This window comes from Cydia splendana, chromosome 1 (genome assembly GCF_910591565.1).
Source record: "Cydia splendana chromosome 1, ilCydSple1.2, whole genome shotgun sequence".
In the NCBI taxonomy this organism is placed as follows: domain Eukaryota; kingdom Metazoa; phylum Arthropoda; class Insecta; order Lepidoptera; family Tortricidae; genus Cydia; species Cydia splendana.
The window spans coordinates 5,456,683-5,474,800 of NC_085960.1; the positions used below are offsets into that span (position 1 = coordinate 5,456,683).

The following is an 18,118-nucleotide window of genomic DNA, read 5'->3' on the forward strand; positions in this document are numbered from 1 at the left end:
GTGGTGATTAAGGCAAGATGCGGTGGACAGTTCTGTGTCTAGTGACGTATTACCTTGCCAGTCATGCGTATGGTTAGTTAAGCATATATTATTATATCTTCGCTTTCGGTTAATATTTTCAGGATGGAAATGGATTGTCCATTTATTTTTATTTACAACTAAAAAAATAACTTGGCTAAGTATCGCTCCTTCATAAATAATTTGGTCAACTTAAGGAAAATAATTATTTACTTATAACAACCGTTGCGATACAGCGAGGAAATGCCGCCAGCATCCTTGGTACAATGCCTCAAGGGCCTATTTTAGATTTAAGCTAGTTATTAATTTCGTTTAGTAGTACCACTGTATATATATTGTATGTAAATAAATGTTAAAAAAAACAACCGTTTAATTAAAATCGTTATTATTTAAATAATAACGATTTAAAGTTGCTCTGTTTCCTTTTAGATATAGATTTAGGCAGTTTTTTTTACTCGTTAGGTATAATAATCTATGAATTTATTAATTATTAGATTCAAGCTATACCACACCCACTTTTATAAAATTTCTGTCAACAGCTCAACAAACATTGAAGACCATCAACTTCCTTACCAACACCGACGCCACCGTCGACATTAATCTCAGCAACACAGGCACCGCGGGAACATGTCTGCTAAAACAGCCCAACGGTCTAGAGGTCGACCTAGCCTCCCTCAACGTGGTGGGGGTTACAGTTCAGCCAAGCAGCAAATTTGTGTCTTGTCGAGTTACTATTGGACCAATGACAGCAGCGCTTCTTGGCAGTTGGGAGTTGATTGAGAATTCAGGACTTACTTCTCGCATTCAACCCGTTACTATTGCTTGGGCTGGTAAGTTCCAGATGTTTCATATCCAGTAAATCTTCAAACAATGCGGAAGTTCAGCACGCAGTCCAAGGAGTTCACTTAGCGCCACTTGCACCATCCCACTAACCAAGGCTCGGAACCGGTTTTTTCTTCATACAAAAAATACCGGTACTATTGCGTTCTTTGTTCTTTTTTGTTCTTTGGTTTATTATTTAACTTTTTATTGGACAATCTAATAATACGAAGTTGTTAACTAAATAGGTACATACTTCAGTCCTACGTTAAGAGCATAAAATTATTTAAAATATTGGGCTATTTCGGGTTATACCCGTGTAGCCCAATATTAACGTGTAGGTACTAACAAACCGGTTCCGAGCCTTGCCACTAACCCGAGGTTAACCGGTTAAACCTGGAGTTACCATGGTTACCAGTACAATTTGACGCTCGGTTAACGGTTTAACCGGTTAACCCCGGGTTCGTGGGATGGTGCAAGTGGCCCTTAGCAACTCATTTAAGTGGGCAAGTAGCAAGTAGAAGTTTTAACATGTCTGAATCTGAGTCTAAGAAGAAAGTGGTAGACCTTCCGCGACCGCTTCTCCATACAAACGTTAGTCCCCATTTTGATCTCTGGATATTGTCACTATGGAAAATATTTTACAAGCAATAGGATAGGATCCATTGGTTAATATTGGATCGATTTTTACACAAGATTCTGACATCATCACAGTTAGGCACAATTAGGTAGGTACAGGAAAGTTGCTGAAAGCTGCGCTGCGCACTTCTGCAATAGGTATTTGTTCATGCAAGCCGATAAGATAAGATAAGATAATCTTTATTGGTAGCATTACTGGTACACGTACGTTAAATACAATTTTGTACAACAAACATACAAATTGCACATTACAGAATACCTACTTATTTCTTACGAAATACACCTACAGGATCATCCATTAATTACATCACACGTTTAGGGGGAGGAAGGGGGTCAAGAATATGTGACATGTTGTGATAAACGGGAGAGAGAGTCACAAAAATTGTGGCGTCACTTTAACTTCATCAGTACCCGATTCTTTTTTTTCGTTTTATTTTCTTTCCTAATCGATTTTGTGTAATAATATTACTAATATTTTGAAAGGCTATTAATAATACATTCCCCTCCCGCACAGACTCTATTTGTGTGGGTGAAGGTTGCAATTTGAAGGATTGATAAAGAATAAAATTCTAATTTCAGATACCGCAAATCCTTCAGCGACAGCACGACAAAGAGTCTTAAGTGGCGAACAACACTACAAAGTAGACGTCGGTGGTTTAGTCGTCGCAAACCTTCGCCGAGAAACCGGTACCTACGAAGGCTGCTTCATCACAGCCCCTGATGGCACCACCATGCCCTTGTCGGACACTACTGACTATCCTGGCATTCAGTGGACTTCAAGACCTACTTTCACGAACATTTGTAGTGTGCAGCTGGGGCCTATTGACGCGGACATGCTCGGGGCATGGATGATGAGCGGCTGGTTCGTCCATAACGGGCTTTTGATCGAGGCGCAACAACCTGTACTTGTTCACGAGGAAGGTAGGCGGGACCATTTCTTGGTAAACGACTTATTTATTTTATGTTTAACTTTCTTTGTTGTTCTGTACTTGTGTATGTTATAGTTTATCACGAATAAATGCAATGATTATGTTAATGATTATAGGTAGGTATGTAGATTGTAGGTACATTAAAAATATACTTGATAGGAATGAAAGGCGTTGAAACTTGGTGTTGAAACTCTAGGTCCATGGGGTCCCAGCGCGCATAAGTTGTTCGCAGAAATCGCGAAGCGTCTGGTTGACGTAACTGGTGACCGAAGAGCTGGCGGCTACCTCGCACAACGTATCAGCATTGCGATACAGCGAGGAAATGCCGCCAGCATCCTTGGTACAATGCCTCAAGGGCCTATTTTAGATTTAAGCTAGTTATTAATTTCGTTTAGTAGTACCACTGTATATATATTGTATGAAAGTTAGGTAGGCATAATAATATGTAGACAGTGACAATCTTTGTATTTCGTCGGTTAGCAACTAGCCGGCTAATAGGCAGTGCTATCGGAGTCATAGTGCTCAAACCACATTAAAAAGCATTCCACTGTGACTGTGATTTAAAGAACATTTTTTTTTCCAGATGGGATCGAGCATTTACCCGTGTTGGAATATCTGACCCACACTGGCAAAACATACGACATCAGCTTGAATCGAACAGTCAACCTCGCCACCTGCATTTTAATCGATCCTGCTGGCACAGAATACACCCTTAGTACAGCCTCCACCATCCCAGGAGTCACGGTCTACAACGCCGACCAATACGTCATCTGCCGCGTGCGTATAGGACCCATGGAACAGAGTTTGCTAGGGGAATGGACGTTGGTTCAGCAAAACACTGATAGTACGCAGCGTCGGCAACATGTAATTTTTCAATGGGCAAGTAAGTACTCGCAGAACCAATTAGTAATATGAAAGTGAACTGAAGTTCATTGCATTGAAGTAAATTGTAGGTCCGATATTTTAGTAGTTGTAGGTTACGTGTGTTATTAAGTCAATTTTTTTCCAGATCCTTCCAACCCGGATGAAGAATCCTGGTTTGTGGCGCACGATATGCCAAGGGAAATTTTTGCAACCACTGGATCCACTACAGAAATATTTATAGGAAGAAACGAAGGCTTCTTTGAGTTTTGCTACATCACCACACCTACCGGAGTACATTTGCCTATGTACGGACGAAACTATCCGGGAATACAGCACGTGTTATCCAATAGAGTATCATCGTGCGTTGTTGAACTAGGCCCCTTAAATACTGAAATGTGGGGTGACTGGACCTTACACGCAAGACACGATGTCGACGGAAGACACATTGAATTGGCGCAAGTTTTTCATGTTACCCAGGACAGTAAGTACTTAGTGTTAAAACAGATTTGTCAACTCTAAATGATAAATCTGATATATTTAGCAAATAAAACTGTTTTAATTTACAGCCGGCGTCAGAACACTGCCACGTATGCGGCACTGGACAAACATAGGAGCGACAATCGATATTAATTTGAACCAAACTGGAGTGACAGCGACTTGCCGACTCCAGGCACCAAGTGGGATTGAATATGCCATAACGCCCGGAGCCACACCTTTAGCCGGCGTCACCGTCCACAGCAGCTCCAGTTACGTATCCTGCCGAGTCACCATCGGACCAATGGCTGAGAATTTGATAGGTCAATGGGTACTGGTTGAGCAAAGCACCGGGCTGCAGCGTAGACAACCTGTCATCATTCAATGGGCCCGTAAGTTTACATATGTACCTATATTGTAACTTAATTTAATGCATTACCTGTACACAGCTAAACATGATAACGATTTTGTTTATTTAGACCCAGCAGATCCCGAGAGGGATGCAAGACAACTGATTATTGCCCCCGAGTTAATACTACCTACGGACCTTGACGGTATAGTAGAAGTGGGGGTCGGGCGAGAGATGGGTACTTTCTTTGGTTGTTTCCTGACCATCCCAGACGGGACCGTAATCCCGGTGATGTACAACACCATCTACCCTGGAATTAGGCTTGGTCAACCTAACAGGAGTATTAGTTGTCCCATTGAGATCGGTCCAGTGACTGCTGACATGGTTGGTCGGTATACATTGTCAGGAATGGGTCACCATGTCGGATTTAGAACGGAATCTCAACAGAGTTTTACTATAATCGAAGATGGTAAGTAAACATTGTCGGAGAGTTCAAAAGGCTCATTATAACTACGGACACCGGGTTAACATTTTTTGTCGATTACAGATGGAATTACGAACCTGCCACCACTTATAGTACAGACGCATAGAGGAGACAATGTAGATATTAATCTGGAACAAGCGGGCAGTATCGGTATCAGTGCCGGTACTTGCATGCTCAGGAACCCAGCCGGACAGATCTTCGTACTAGACTCCACGTTCAACAACCCTGGAATCACCGTGCACAGCAGCAGCAAGTTTGTGGCCTGCAGAGTAACCATCGGGCCAATGAGTGACGACCTGTTGGGCGATTGGTCTTTGATGCACCAAGTCGCCGGGGAAAGAGATAGACATGTCCATGCTAGTGTATTTTGGGCAAGTAAGTAACAAAATATTCGCATTTACTATTTGGCCAAACTAAATCTCATTATGTATCAGTATCTTAGAGTCAATATCTTTGTACTGTGTTCATAGGTGTTTGAAATATACCTATACTTATAAGCGTATCTTTGATAATATTGTTGCAGGCATTAAGACATTGTTAAGAAAGTATTAACATTTACACCGAAGATTATTAAGTCTGATTCTATTTACAGATCCAATGGACCCATCATGGTCGTATCAGGTTATAACAGCACCAGAACAAAATGTGATCGGGGCATTCGGTGACATTATCTCAGTTACCGTACCTTGGCATCAAGGTTTGCAAATAAGCTGCGTCATCATAGCTCCCGATGGTACTGTTATGCCTCACTCCGAAGGCCACAACTACCCTGGTGTCGGCTGGGCTAGAGCCAACAGTATTGCTTCTTGTAACGCTCTACTCGGCCCACTCGATGACAGTATGCTTGGCAGATGGACCTTGGCGGCGAGATTCGATGATGATGGATCACTTTTGGAGTCACAACAGTCTATTACATTAGGACGCGACAGTAAGTCGTTTAATAATGTGAATAATACAGTTGCTATTGAGTTAAAAGCAATAGGACTAAACACTATAATTTATGTTTTAGCTGGAAATGAACTGGAGTTACCAGCGCTCGAGTATTTGACCAATATTGATGCGTTAGTTGACCTAAGTCTGGATAATATGAACAGTCCAGTCCAAAGCTGTGCTCTGTTGACGCCCGGTGGAGAATATCACGAGCTTGCGGCAGATTCAAATATACCTGGAGTTACAGTTCACGGGCCGAATAAATTTGTCTCTTGCAGTGTAACTATCGGACCTATGACTGAGCAACTGTTAGGTACCTGGACGCTCGTCGAGAATAGTGTGGATGGTAGACACAGAAGGCAAGCTGCTTTGTTTTCATGGGCAAGTAAGTGTCGTCAAGTTTTTGATAATATACTGAAGCTATTGACGTCAAACCAGTAACCACAACTTATTATAACCTTTATTTCAGATCCTTCTAATCCCAATGCTGCACCAAGATTAATTATTGCATCCCAATATGATCTAAGAGCAGATACTGGTGAAATTCGTAATGTGTTCGTAGCTAGAGAAGATGGGTTATTTGAGGGTTGTTACATCACCACCCCTGATGGCACTGTCTTACCGCTGTTTCCTCATATGGAGTACCCTGGCATCGCCCACGCCGGTGTTAACAGGTTTACAGCGTGCTTCGTCGACTTGGGACCCATGGACGCCGATATGGTCGGGACATGGACCATAGCCGCAAGGTTTAACAATGCCGGAAGCAGAGTTGAGTCGCAGTTGCCTATTAACATCGTTCTAGTCGGTGAGTGAAATTTTGATTAATATTTAATTTAAATTACACAATGCGCGCGGGACAATTTATGCGCGGTAGGAGGTATCCAAAAAACTAGCTATGATATCAATCAGTTGGATACAAAGGGCAAAATAAATAGCCAATCAATAATTATACAATGTTTATCCGATCAACATATTGAGTTATTCAATGAAAAGTGTCAGAACTCGAACTGAAAAGGTACCCGTAAAAATGGTGTGATTAATTGACAATCCTCTTATTTTTTCAGATGGCACACATAGACATCTACCTATCCACGAATTGACGTACTTAGGTGGTTACGTGGACTTAAACTTGAATCAAACTGGTACTACAGGAGGTTGCAGCTTGACTACTCCTGACGGCCAAGAGTACATCTTAGGCACGACATCGAATATACCAGGAGTTGCTATACATGCCGCGAGTAAATTCGTCGCGTGTAGAGTTGTTATTGGACCAATGACGGAATCTCTTTTGGGCGATTGGGTTATTTCGCATATGGGATCAGATAATACTGAAAGGCATCAAAATATGACGATTACTTGGGAAAGTAAGTTTATGAACTGGGTGCGCAGCCAACATGCCAATCATTTACGCTCCGTAGCGAACGAAATACAACGGTCCCTTTCGTACTAATATGCAAGAATTATAAAGAATTGTGGCAGCGCAAGCGATTGTCACCTTGGCTAGGCACCCAGAACTACTTAAGTATTCCACGCAAATAATCACACAAAATGAATCATATCTCTTTATAGATTTAGGAAGGAAATTCGTGTGATTAAGAAAATGAAAGTTTGCTTTGTTTTATACATCCATGTTTACCACTATTTTCAATCCAGACCCTGCGGACCCGTCGGCACAACGGCAAGTAACAACACAAGAGCAACAAACATACAGCGTTCGACCCGGCACCATCATATCCACTTCAATCGCACGTGATGGTGATGCCCTGTTTGAGGGGTGTTTCCTTACCACTCCGGATGGCACAGTCCTGCCCGTTCTGGAAACCAATGCTTACCCTGGCACTATCTGGGCAGGGGCCAACAGAGTTACTGCCTGTTTCGTCCAAATAGGACCGGTTGACCCCGAGGAGGAGGGCACCTGGATTCTGACCGCAAAATCTAACGATTATGGAGTCCGTGCGGAATTAAGGATACCTATCCAAATAACACTTATACGTAAGGAACACCTACCTTTATTTTAATGTTTTAACATCAAACTGTAATCTGAACTAAAATCCACATTTTATTACGACTCGTAGAGACTGTTAAGTTTTAAAATTTAATAAAGTGTGATTATCTTCATTAATTAAACTTTTAAAACAATTATTTTAGCTGATCAGAACCTTCTCACGGATAATCTCCCAAGACGTGAAACCTTCACTAACACCGGAGGATTCGTAGACATTGCTATGAACGAAACTGGAAATGTAGCTGGGTCCTGCAGCCTGAGGAATCCCGCGGGCCAAACCTTCCTCCTCCAGAACACCGTAATGGTATCGGGAGTTCAAGTGCGTGAAAGCAATCAATTTGTGTCGTGCAACGTTAGAATCGGACCGATGTCCCAAGAGCTGCTCGGCACTTGGACTCTTATTCAACAGGACTCCTTGACGACGGAAAGAACACAACAGGTTCAAATATCTTGGGCCCGTAAGTATTGAAGCTGCACAGTATTTAAAGCTGATCATATGAAATATGACTTTTAAAACGTGGTCTTGCCTTTTGCAGATCCAGCAAGTCCACAAGATCCACCGACGTTAATAAGGCAAGCTGTAGAGGAAATCGTCGTGGAAGAAAACGACGTTTTCACCTTAGCCGCGCCTAGAAACTACAACGACAGCTTTGCTGAGGGCTGCTATATCATCACTCCTGACTTCACAACTCTGCCGATCTTCGGCGATAACGGATACCCTGGCATTCAGTACGCTGGTGCCAACCGTCACACCATATGTTTTGTTGACATTGGTCCTATTACTGCTGATATGGCGGGGCCTTGGACACTCTTTTCGATTGTGAATAGAGCTGGGGAGAGAATAATTTCAGAGACACCTAGCCATATAACTTTTAGCGGTAAGTTTTTACTGGCTATTAATTTAGATGAACCGTATTGAATCTACATGATTAAGTGTAAAAATTTACAAGTACCTACTCATTTTGATGCAGAAAATAACTAAAATGACGTAACTCGAAATGACGCATAAGCATGTTTTGTCCTAACAAACCTTACTTAATTTCATTTTAGACGGAGTCATAAGATTGCCAACTCTTCAACACGTTGCACATGAAGGTCACTTTGTCGACCTGGCGTTGAATCAAACTGGCCAGACAGGGAACTGCCTCCTCAGGGTCCCATCCGGTCACGAGTACACCTTGGCCACGGCAGGAACTCTGGACGGCATCACAGCACACGAACAGAGCAAATTCGTGTCCTGCCGGGTGGTGATAGGGCCGATTACTGAGACGCTAATCGGAGATTGGGTTTTGATACAACAGTTCACCGATCCCCATTTAAGGGAACAGCCAGCTACGATTTCTTGGGCTAGTAAGTCAAAAATAAACTTTGTATTTAATTTTCGAATTATTTATATCAAACTGCCAAATGAGTACCTACCAAAATAATATCTTCTAGATCCCGATGATATCACGGCGGAAGTGTGGGATATCAGAACAGAACCCGATAAAGACATTTACGGAGACTACGGAGCCTCTGTCGAAATCTCCATCCCACGGCAGAACCTTAACTATCTCTTCGAAGGCTGCTTTATCACGACGCCTGACGGAACTACCCTTCCTATTTTCGCCAACCTTGCGTAAGTTTTACTCAGTTGCACATAATTTAGTTTGTGATAAATAATATTTATAAATACAAAAATATGGTTGTCTGTAAAGTCGGTTTACGGGCGATAATTTTGCGTGATAACGTCATAAGAAAACATTGATGAAAAATTGCATACTTTGGCCGTAACGTTACCATGGAGATTTGTCCACAACGTTACCATGGAGATCTGTCCACAGCGTGACACTTTTTCGTGCATGCTACCGGTGTTCATCGATTTATAAGACGTTATCACGTCAAAAAAGTTTGTGCTTAGTATTAAATTCAAAAAGTACCTACATGTAAAGATTATGATGTATTTTCATAATAGAGCATTAAGTAGGTACAATTGCTGCATATTTATACCTATTAACAAATAACTTAAGTATGCGTAAAATATAACTACCTAATTTATTTCAAACTGTGATCGCTCGTTTGACTCATAGACGCGCAAGTTTATTGCCCTTCAACCTATGTTTCCTTCACCGCATTCAATGATGTATTTGATCCAGGTATCCAGGAATCGCGCACTTAGGAGTGAACCAAAACACAGCTTGCTTCGTGGAGCTCGGGCCTATAGACAGCGACATGGAAGGGACCTGGGTACTGGCAGCCAGGTTTAATGACAACGGAGATCGCCACGAGGACCGCCAGCCGTTCATCCTCGCTATCGGACGTGAGTACCTTACCTACCGTTGGTTGTATTCTGTTCATGTTGGTTTCTATTGTGTGCTCGCACGGGACTATTACTCTTATGTTTCATCTGCAGCAGGTATTCGAAACTAGATACTCGTAATTTTAATTTTTAACAAGCAGAAACGTCTGCGAACGATGCTATTAAGCTTAGAATAAATTTAAAAGTGGCAGAGGCCGTGAGTTCAAGTCTCACCCAAAACAGTATTTTTTTCCACTTTTAAATTTAGATACTCGTACTTTATTGATTGTTAATTTTGATCCCCGTAAGCTGGATCTTTGAATCTTTGCATCCTAATTTGAACAATGACCTAAGATTACCTGTTTGTGTTTTAGTAGCAGTTCTTAATCGCAAATTTGACAAATTTCTAAAGAAAATTAGGAAGTTTATGCAAATGTACCTTGGTCTACTGTATACGAATCACTCGTAAGATATTCTTTCTGCGTCAGAATTCTCATGTTACTTTTTTCTGCAGCTCCTCCAGCCACCTTCAACGCGACGGCCCTCATCGTCAGCCTGACGGTGATCTTCGGCCTGGTCTTCATCGTGGTGGGATTCTTAAGCTACAAGCCGACGAGGGACTGGGGCTCAAACACGTGGAACCAATCGCGGTCCTGGAGTACGCAGAGGTGGAACCGACTTCGGAATAGCATGCGCAGTGTTTCCAGCAGGAGTCCTGTCGTTGATCATGAGTTAGGGTCGACGAGCTAGTTGTATTTGTTTTCAATTTTGTTGTTATAAATTGGTCATAGACTACACGAAGGCTATCAAAAGTTTCAACGGAAAATATAACAGTACGTCCCGGTTTTTAACTTCTCAAGCTGAAATGGGACCCTATATAGGGTACACATATAATAAAACTATATTCAATATATTCATCCAATATTTATTTCCTTCATGCTTCTCGATACTTATTTATAATTTGGTATAGTAACAACTGCTTTTTATGTACATTCGTAATATATACCTAGGTACCTACTCGGTACTCGGCAAGTTAATGGCTTTCCAAAATGATGACAATAAAATATGATATGAATAGTTTTGTAAAAGTGAATAGATATTTAAATATACTGTGATATACTGAGTGACAGGCAAAAAATAAGTACTTAAAATAGGTATATTAGGACTAATTCTACAGTTTTATGTATTGTAATAATTAATTTTTAATAAATAATCTGATGAATTCTTTATGATCTACTAGATAGGTATATAGACCATGTTTATACCTACATATTCGTGATAAAGAGCTGTATATAGCTGTAATTAAAATAATTAATACCTGATAGATTGTTATCATTTATCACTTGTGCATGGAGGTTTCTCACGTATCCTTTATCACCTAAATCTATTTTACCTTCCCGATAAGTTCGGAGTTATAATTATAAAATAATTACGACTCAAGGTGAGACTCGGATGGTAACTCCGGACGGGTGGGCTCGAGAATTGCCCGGAGCCCTCCTACAGCAGCAGATCGGATAGGGCCCATCAGCATGCGGACCCGCTTAGGGTGGTATTCCATCTGTCCAATGTCATTGCATCTCACTCTCTCCATTAAGCAAAATGTGAGACAAAATACAAATTGGACAGGTGGAAGGCCCCCAGGTACCAGATACCTGTCCTAACACTCTGCGTACGGTCGGTGCCCCAACTTATAAGTACCTAGCCAAGTTCTGATAGGTACTAATTGTATAGAAAAGTGGATACCTACATAGGTTAGGGAACCTACTGTAGAAATGTTTGTTGTACATATTCCACAATCTATTTTGACCTTTTATTGAGTAACTAAGGGTACCAAAGTTCCAATTAAAAAAAATATCTATGTGTAAACAAAATATTAAGTAAGTACCTAATTCAATGAATGAACTTTGATAATATTTCACCTTGTATAAAGCTAAGGACGAACATCGTATTTAGACAAAGGCCAATAGGTTAAGCAGGCCAAATAAGCGAGAATCTTTTTAACTGAATTGTCCTTCAGCACTCTGGAACGTGTTTATTGACGGACTTCCAAAAATGAGGAAGTTCTCAATTGCACTCTTATATTAACGCATCCACTGATGTTTACACATAACACGGTTTTTCCCGTTTGTAGCGAATAGTGCCCAAGAACCGAACAGAGAACCCGCTTAGCGGGTTGCTGGCAGTTAATATGTTAACGTGTAGCTATTTACACGGTTGGTATGAAATCGATGGTAGGTAGATAGGGACAACTGAAAACGACATTGTCGTGGTAGGAAAAACGATATAGGTACCTACCTACTTATCGTCAACAGCCAAACCGACTCTACCGCCATCGTCATGCAATAATATGCAATCATATGCTGGTATAATAATTAGGTAACCGTAGACCTACTGAAAGAGTCCATTCACAGACATCAACCCACTGAACGACCGAGTCGACCGACAATGTTTGTAATGTTTGTATACAATCTATCTATTCACAACACAGCTTAATCAACTGTGAGCTAATATCTACTCTCATTTGACCCTTGCATTTTAAACAATTAAGGTCAAACTTATACTGGTCCGTTTGCGTATAGCGTTGTTAGGTTTTGTGAACTGTGTTGTCTGTGGACGATATCAGTGTGGCCGTGCGCGCCGCTATGCACGCGCGTGCGTTGATCATCACAATCTGTGTCGCCATTTCAAATTGTTTGACGATCCATCAAAACAACGAGCCAGACATAGGTACGTGACTTATCGACTAAGACACGCGTGATGTGTAACGGTAATAAGGTTTTTTAATTGAAGTGGACATTGATTTATCAAGTTCTGTTTGTTTACGCTCAAAAGTGATTGAAAAAACGTGCACCGATAGCAAATTACGTGATTATTGTGAAGTAAAAACACAATTCCTTTAAATTAAAACACTAACTTGCATATAGGTATTCATTTCGAATTGAAAATCCATACCTACCTATCAAAAATTGTTGTTTTTGCTTGTCAAAAAGTTGTAAGTTCTTCGAGTGACGATGACTAAGAGTTGGTCGCCCGTAACGCCATATGTTTGGACGCGGGCGCAATGCCCTCCCGAAACGGGCCTCTTTGCCCGCGTAATTCAAATAACGGTCAGCTGTCATTTAAAGTTAGCTAATTCCTAAAAAGTAGGTAGGTTCCTAACTTGAATTTAACAACCTCCTAGCCAGTTGGTAGTGGCCATGCCTACGCAGCAGGTCTCGGGTTCGAATCCCGGTAAAGGCATTTATTTGTGTGTTTATCACGAATACTGGTTCGTTATCTATGTATTTATGTAATTATATTTATTTTAATGTAGTACGATGGTAGTACGTATGTCGTCGTCGCCAAGTACCTATCTAAATCCATCACAAGCTTTTTCTGTATGAGGCTCGGTCAATCTATGTAAGACTGTCCCCATAAATTTAATATTTAAAATATTTAAATAGGTAAGTATTTTCACCGTAACAAGGTAGGTAGCTTACAATTCACGCTAACATTACTGAACCGTTTTTAATTTTAAGTCAACTGAATAAATACAGATGGCTAGATAAGTACCTACATGCGATGTTCCAGTTTAACCTACTTAGGTACTGCTTGGGTATATCAATAGGTACTAGTTTATTTAGATAAGTTATCGAAAGTAAATACATACACGGTGTGGATATTATCACCACCTATATCTTGTCATTCCGACAAACCGCATGACTAACTATACGCTCAAACAATTTTTGTCAACGTTGCATGACACTTATTCCACTGTTTGATAAACTCCGCAGGAATTTACTTCAATGAAGCGCCGTAATTCAGAAACATAAAATAAAGAAAAACATTTCAATATCAATCCATCGCGCTCACAATTCGAGTACTTTGACATAAAATATCTCTGAGTACCGTCCAAAACTTATAACAATAATATAAGTACTTAAGTAATTTTGTTATTCATTTCAGAAACGCTTTCAAAAGAAGAACTGCCGCCACTCTTCATAGTGTGTAACCTCACCGACATAGTAACAATCACTGCACCAGGAAAATACAGCACCGACGCACTATACTATTTATACAACCCAAGTAATGACGTCACTAAACTGGACATTAAGCAAAATGCAGCGATAGACGAAAGACATGATGCGAATACCGGTGATAAAGCCGTAGTAAATAATAAATACAGTGTAAGAAATGTTAATCTAGGACAGAAGGTCGACTCCAAAACGAATGATTCGTTTGGAGGAAACAATGAATTTGTCATTGGGCCTGTGGGGCAAGAGGAACACGGGAATTGGGTGCTCAGTATTTATTACAAGAGGAATGGATCATGGATGGAAGAGTTCCAGGTTATCACAATTCAGATAATTGGTAAGTATACCAGTATACCTAAAGAAATCTGCCAGGTACATTTAGCATTATAAAAGTTGCTTCCCTTATAGACGGACAGACAGGGTCCCGTTTTTACCCTTTGGGTACGGTAAGTGGCGGAGCGTCCATAGAACTCGATTCCCATCGGCTTGTCTGATATTCAGGCTCTTGGACCATTTTCTTTAAACTTATGAAGAAAAGAAAGGGCAACTCAGCTACGGTTTGCCTACGAACAATCTAGACGCGCCGCCATTGGTACGGAACCCTAAAAATGTTAACTTTCGTGCTCATAAGTCATAATATTAGACAGTTGTTAATAATTATATGTCTCATACCCGCCAGGGCGGCACCTGTGCCGAGCGAATAGACGAAGACGCATGTTGGCAATTCAATTAACTAGCATTCGATACGGAATGCGCAGCTAAAGTTATTGCCAAATGCTTAGTGCATTGTTTCATCAGGCGTTAGCGAAAGAATAACATCACAAATAAATAAATAATAACACATAATCGTAAAAACAATCATCACAGTCACAATAGCAACATTAGGAAGAGTACATATAGGTACACCGCGCGTAACTTGGTTAGATTGGTTTTATGCACATACATAATGGACATAAGTTTAAAGCGAACATATTATAATAAAGCCATAAAAAGAACAATGGTTTAAAACAATAAACGTTTACGTACCTACAGCTTACATCACGCTTCCATAATTTTTTAAGTCTCATTTAGCGCTGTTTAGAGACCATTTACTTAAATACCTAAATATTTTCATTTTATTTTAGATTACGTCCCTATCCAGCCAGCATCCCCCGTACTCACGGAGGGAGAAACATTGGAGTTCGGTTTCGCGTACCCCTTACCCGACGTCGAGACCTGTGAGCTGGTGCAACCCTCTGTCGACCGACCATACGACAGGTACTTTAGGTAGGTAGGAACATATACAAACACAACTTCAGACTATGTTTCGATATCACCAGCACTAACTACTCACATTGGAGTTTGGTTTCGCGTACCCCTTACCAAACGTCGAGACCTGTGAGCTGGTGCAACCCTCTGTCGACCGACCTTACGACAGGTACTTTAGGTAGGTAGGAACATATACAAACACAACTTCAGACCATGTTTCGATATCGCAAGCACTAACAGTAAAACATTGGAGTTTGGTTTCGCGTACCCCTTACCCGACGTCGAGACCTGTGAGCTGGTGCAACCCTCTGTCGACCGACCTTACGACAGGTACTTTAGGTAGGTAGGAACATATACAAACACAACTTATTCAGACTATGTTTCGATCCAGCATTGACAGTAACACATTGGGTTTCGCGTACCCCTTACCGGACGTCGGGACCTGTGAGCTGGTGCAACCCTCTGTCGACCGACCTTACGACAGGTACTTTAGGTAGGTAGGAACATTATACAAACACAACTTCAGACTATGTTTCGATCCAGCATTGACAGTAACACATTGGGTTTCGCGTACCCCTTACCGGACGTCGGGACCTGTGAGCTGGTGCAACCCTCTGTCGACCGACCTTACGACAGGTACTTTAGGTAGGTAGGAACATTATACAAACACAACTTCAGACTATGTTTCGATCCAGCATTGACAGTAACACATTGGGTTTCGCGTACCCCTTACCGGACGTCGGGACCTGTGAGCTGGTGCAACCCTCTGTCGACCGACCTTACGACAGGTACTTTAGGTAGGTAGGAACATTATACAAACACAACTTCAGACTATGTTTCGATCCAGCATTGACAGTACCAGCATTACGTATGAATTTACACGTGCGACAGAGAGGCAACACGTCGAACGTGTTTCGCGGTAGGCCCTCAGATACACTTGTAAGCGTAAAGAGGTAACAGACGGGCAGAGTTACTTTCGCTTACAATATTAGGAGGGATTTAGAATTCATTACAAAATACCCATGATCTCGAAAAAGTAGGTAATCTAATGTACTGTACTGGACCTTTATTATTTTGAATAGGTACATGTACCTACTCAATATTATTTTAAATAAATAAATAAATAAATATTAAGGACATTTTTACACAAATTGACTAAGTCCCACGGTAAGCTCAAGAAGGCTTGTGTTGTGGGTACTCAGACAACGATATATATAATATATAAATACTTAAATACATAGAAAAAAACCATGACTCAGGAACAAATATCTGTATCATCATACAAATAAATGCCCTTACCAGGATTCGAACCCGGGACCATCGGCTTCATAGGCAGGGTCACTACCCACTAGGCCAGACCGGTCGTCAAAATTTTATTTGACTAAACAACGATACTTTTTTACCTTATCAGTACACGTAAAAAATATCAGTCTCAGATATAACTTGCTATCCAAAGTAATTACCTGTATAGATAATTTGTTTTCACCACACCAGCTGGTAAAGGCTCTCTTGATTGTTCAAAAAAGAAAGTTGCATTTTATCCACATGTGGAGCAAAGTAATCAGATGCAAATTTTGAGTTGTTTCCTTATGTTAGCTGGTAGAATTGACTTTTTAATGATGATTTTGAGTGATACCTACATATTCAATGACGTTCATTTGGATTTGATTTTATTTGATATCTTACAGTTAATATTTTCTTTAGGTTGGTGTAAGTGGTGAAAAAAATTGTTTTTCAGTCGCGGGCAAATTTTGTTTAACCCTCGTGCTTTGAAACCCGAAGGTTATTAAAGGTTCGATAATCCAATTGGCCGACTTGCACTATCGTATTATATAGTCCAGCTGTCAAAACCAAGCCTAACATTTTTTCCCATCACTTTATGCGTTTTAAATATTCCTTCGTGTACGACCGAATGTAATAGCATTGTGCATTAATGCCTACATTGTTGTTGGCAGAGCAGTTTTGACTGCATCTACTTATACTATGTATCTTTAGGTATTTAAATAAAAGTAAACAAAATCTACCCTAAAATGGGTCCTTAAGCCAGTTCAGGGTAGAAGAAAACATTACACGATCAAATTTCTTGGATCTTCTTCTTCTTCGATCAAACGACTTGGCCTCCGACACAAGACAGCGCCACTTTTCTCGGTCCTGTGCGACCTCTCGCCAATTGTTGACTCGAAGTTCGCGCAGATCAAATAATGTAGGTTAAAGTCAAGTCGTTCAGTGACTGATCCAGGCGGTTTTGTAATTGGTTGGTTAACCAATAAATGTTATAACTACCCGAAAATGTACAGATTGTTTGTATACTTTTATTTAAATACCTAAAGATACAGACTATAGAATCTGGACTTACTTAATATTTGAAACAACATTTGAAGTCGATAAGCGGGTCCGGTGCCAAAATTAACGCAACGCTTTTATTCTCCTGACAATAAAGTTGTGTTCTGACAGGACAACTCGCAGGGGTTTTTTTATTATGTAAATACTTTTTATTATGTACACTTACAAGTGTGATATGAGCGAAAGCTTGAATTAAATTATTTTTTAGTTACTGCTGAAGAAAAATGTTGGTTGTACGTTGTTTTACAGATATTACGAGAGGACATCGCTGCACACGTGTACTTACGTCATTCGTAACCTGAGCACCCAGGACTCAGGTGTATGGAAGATAATCGCAGTTGGAAACATCGTGTACGAAGGTCATAGTTCCGTGGAAGTCAGGAAAATCGGGGACGGTCTTTCAGAGGCTTTGCCTCTTGTGAGCGCTAGTGGAGATGGAACCAAATACTTAATATTTAGTGTACTTCTGCCAGTTGGACTGATTTTGAAAATATATTGCTTGTAATTAATTGTACGTATTTATTATTTTCGTTTATTTACCAGTGATACTCTTGTAATACTTGATGCCAGAGGATTTTTAGTTTATTAACATGATAGGGTCACCAATCATGGGCAAGGCTTGTAATAAAAAAATATAGGTTGAATGTCACTATAGTTATAATTAAATATTTACATGCTTACATTTAAAGTTGTTTGTCAATTGGACATCATTAGTATTAACTTAA

At 40.6% G+C, this 18,118-nt stretch overlaps 2 protein-coding genes across 3 annotated transcripts; both read left to right on the plus strand.

The window, feature by feature from the left end:
- On the plus strand, window positions 1-10,607 carry LOC134789780 (uncharacterized). Its single transcript, XM_063760430.1, has 19 exons — window positions 1-72; window positions 558-848; window positions 2,056-2,397; window positions 2,989-3,288; window positions 3,415-3,750; window positions 3,836-4,135; window positions 4,223-4,561; window positions 4,640-4,951; window positions 5,169-5,504; window positions 5,586-5,891; window positions 5,976-6,311; window positions 6,571-6,870; window positions 7,160-7,498; window positions 7,655-7,969; window positions 8,048-8,389; window positions 8,562-8,861; window positions 8,949-9,129; window positions 9,647-9,810; window positions 10,304-10,607. Exons 1-19 carry the CDS (start codon window positions 18-20, stop codon window positions 10,537-10,539), a joined length of 5,430 nt encoding a protein of 1,809 aa, XP_063616500.1. The 5' UTR covers window positions 1-17; the 3' UTR covers window positions 10,540-10,607.
- A 1,777-nt stretch (window positions 10,608-12,384) lies between these two features.
- LOC134790109 (uncharacterized) lies at window positions 12,385-17,902 on the plus strand. Of its 2 annotated transcripts, none has more exons than XM_063760893.1 (4): window positions 12,385-12,516; window positions 13,735-14,139; window positions 14,927-15,068; window positions 17,643-17,902. In XM_063760893.1, the coding sequence occupies exons 1-4, from the start codon at window positions 12,432-12,434 to the stop codon at window positions 17,896-17,898; spliced, it is 888 nt and encodes a 295-aa protein (XP_063616963.1). In that variant the 5' UTR covers window positions 12,385-12,431; the 3' UTR covers window positions 17,899-17,902. The 2 variants fall into 2 exon arrangements, with proteins under 2 accessions (XP_063616963.1, XP_063616968.1); XM_063760898.1 differs by having other exon boundaries at window positions 14,927-15,059.
- Window positions 17,903-18,118: the final 216 nt, after the last annotated feature.

Bases quoted from the DNA above. Each gene is read 5' to 3' on its own strand.
- LOC134789780 (XM_063760430.1), top strand. From the start codon at position 18: ATGCGGTGGACAGTTCTGTGTCTAGTGACGTATTACCTTGCCAGTCAT. The intron at 4,136-4,222 runs GTAAGTTTACAT...TTGTTTATTTAG, and splicing joins TGTCATCATTCAATGGGCCC to ACCCAGCAGATCCCGAGAGG. The intron at 9,811-10,303 runs GTGAGTACCTTA...TTTTTTCTGCAG, and splicing joins GTTCATCCTCGCTATCGGAC to CTCCTCCAGCCACCTTCAAC.
- LOC134790109 (XM_063760893.1), top strand. From the start codon at position 12,432: ATGCACGCGCGTGCGTTGATCATCACAATCTGTGTCGCCATTTCAAAT. The intron at 12,517-13,734 runs GTACGTGACTTA...TATTCATTTCAG, and splicing joins AAACAACGAGCCAGACATAG to AAACGCTTTCAAAAGAAGAA. The intron at 14,140-14,926 runs GTAAGTATACCA...ATTTTATTTTAG, and splicing joins TATCACAATTCAGATAATTG to ATTACGTCCCTATCCAGCCA.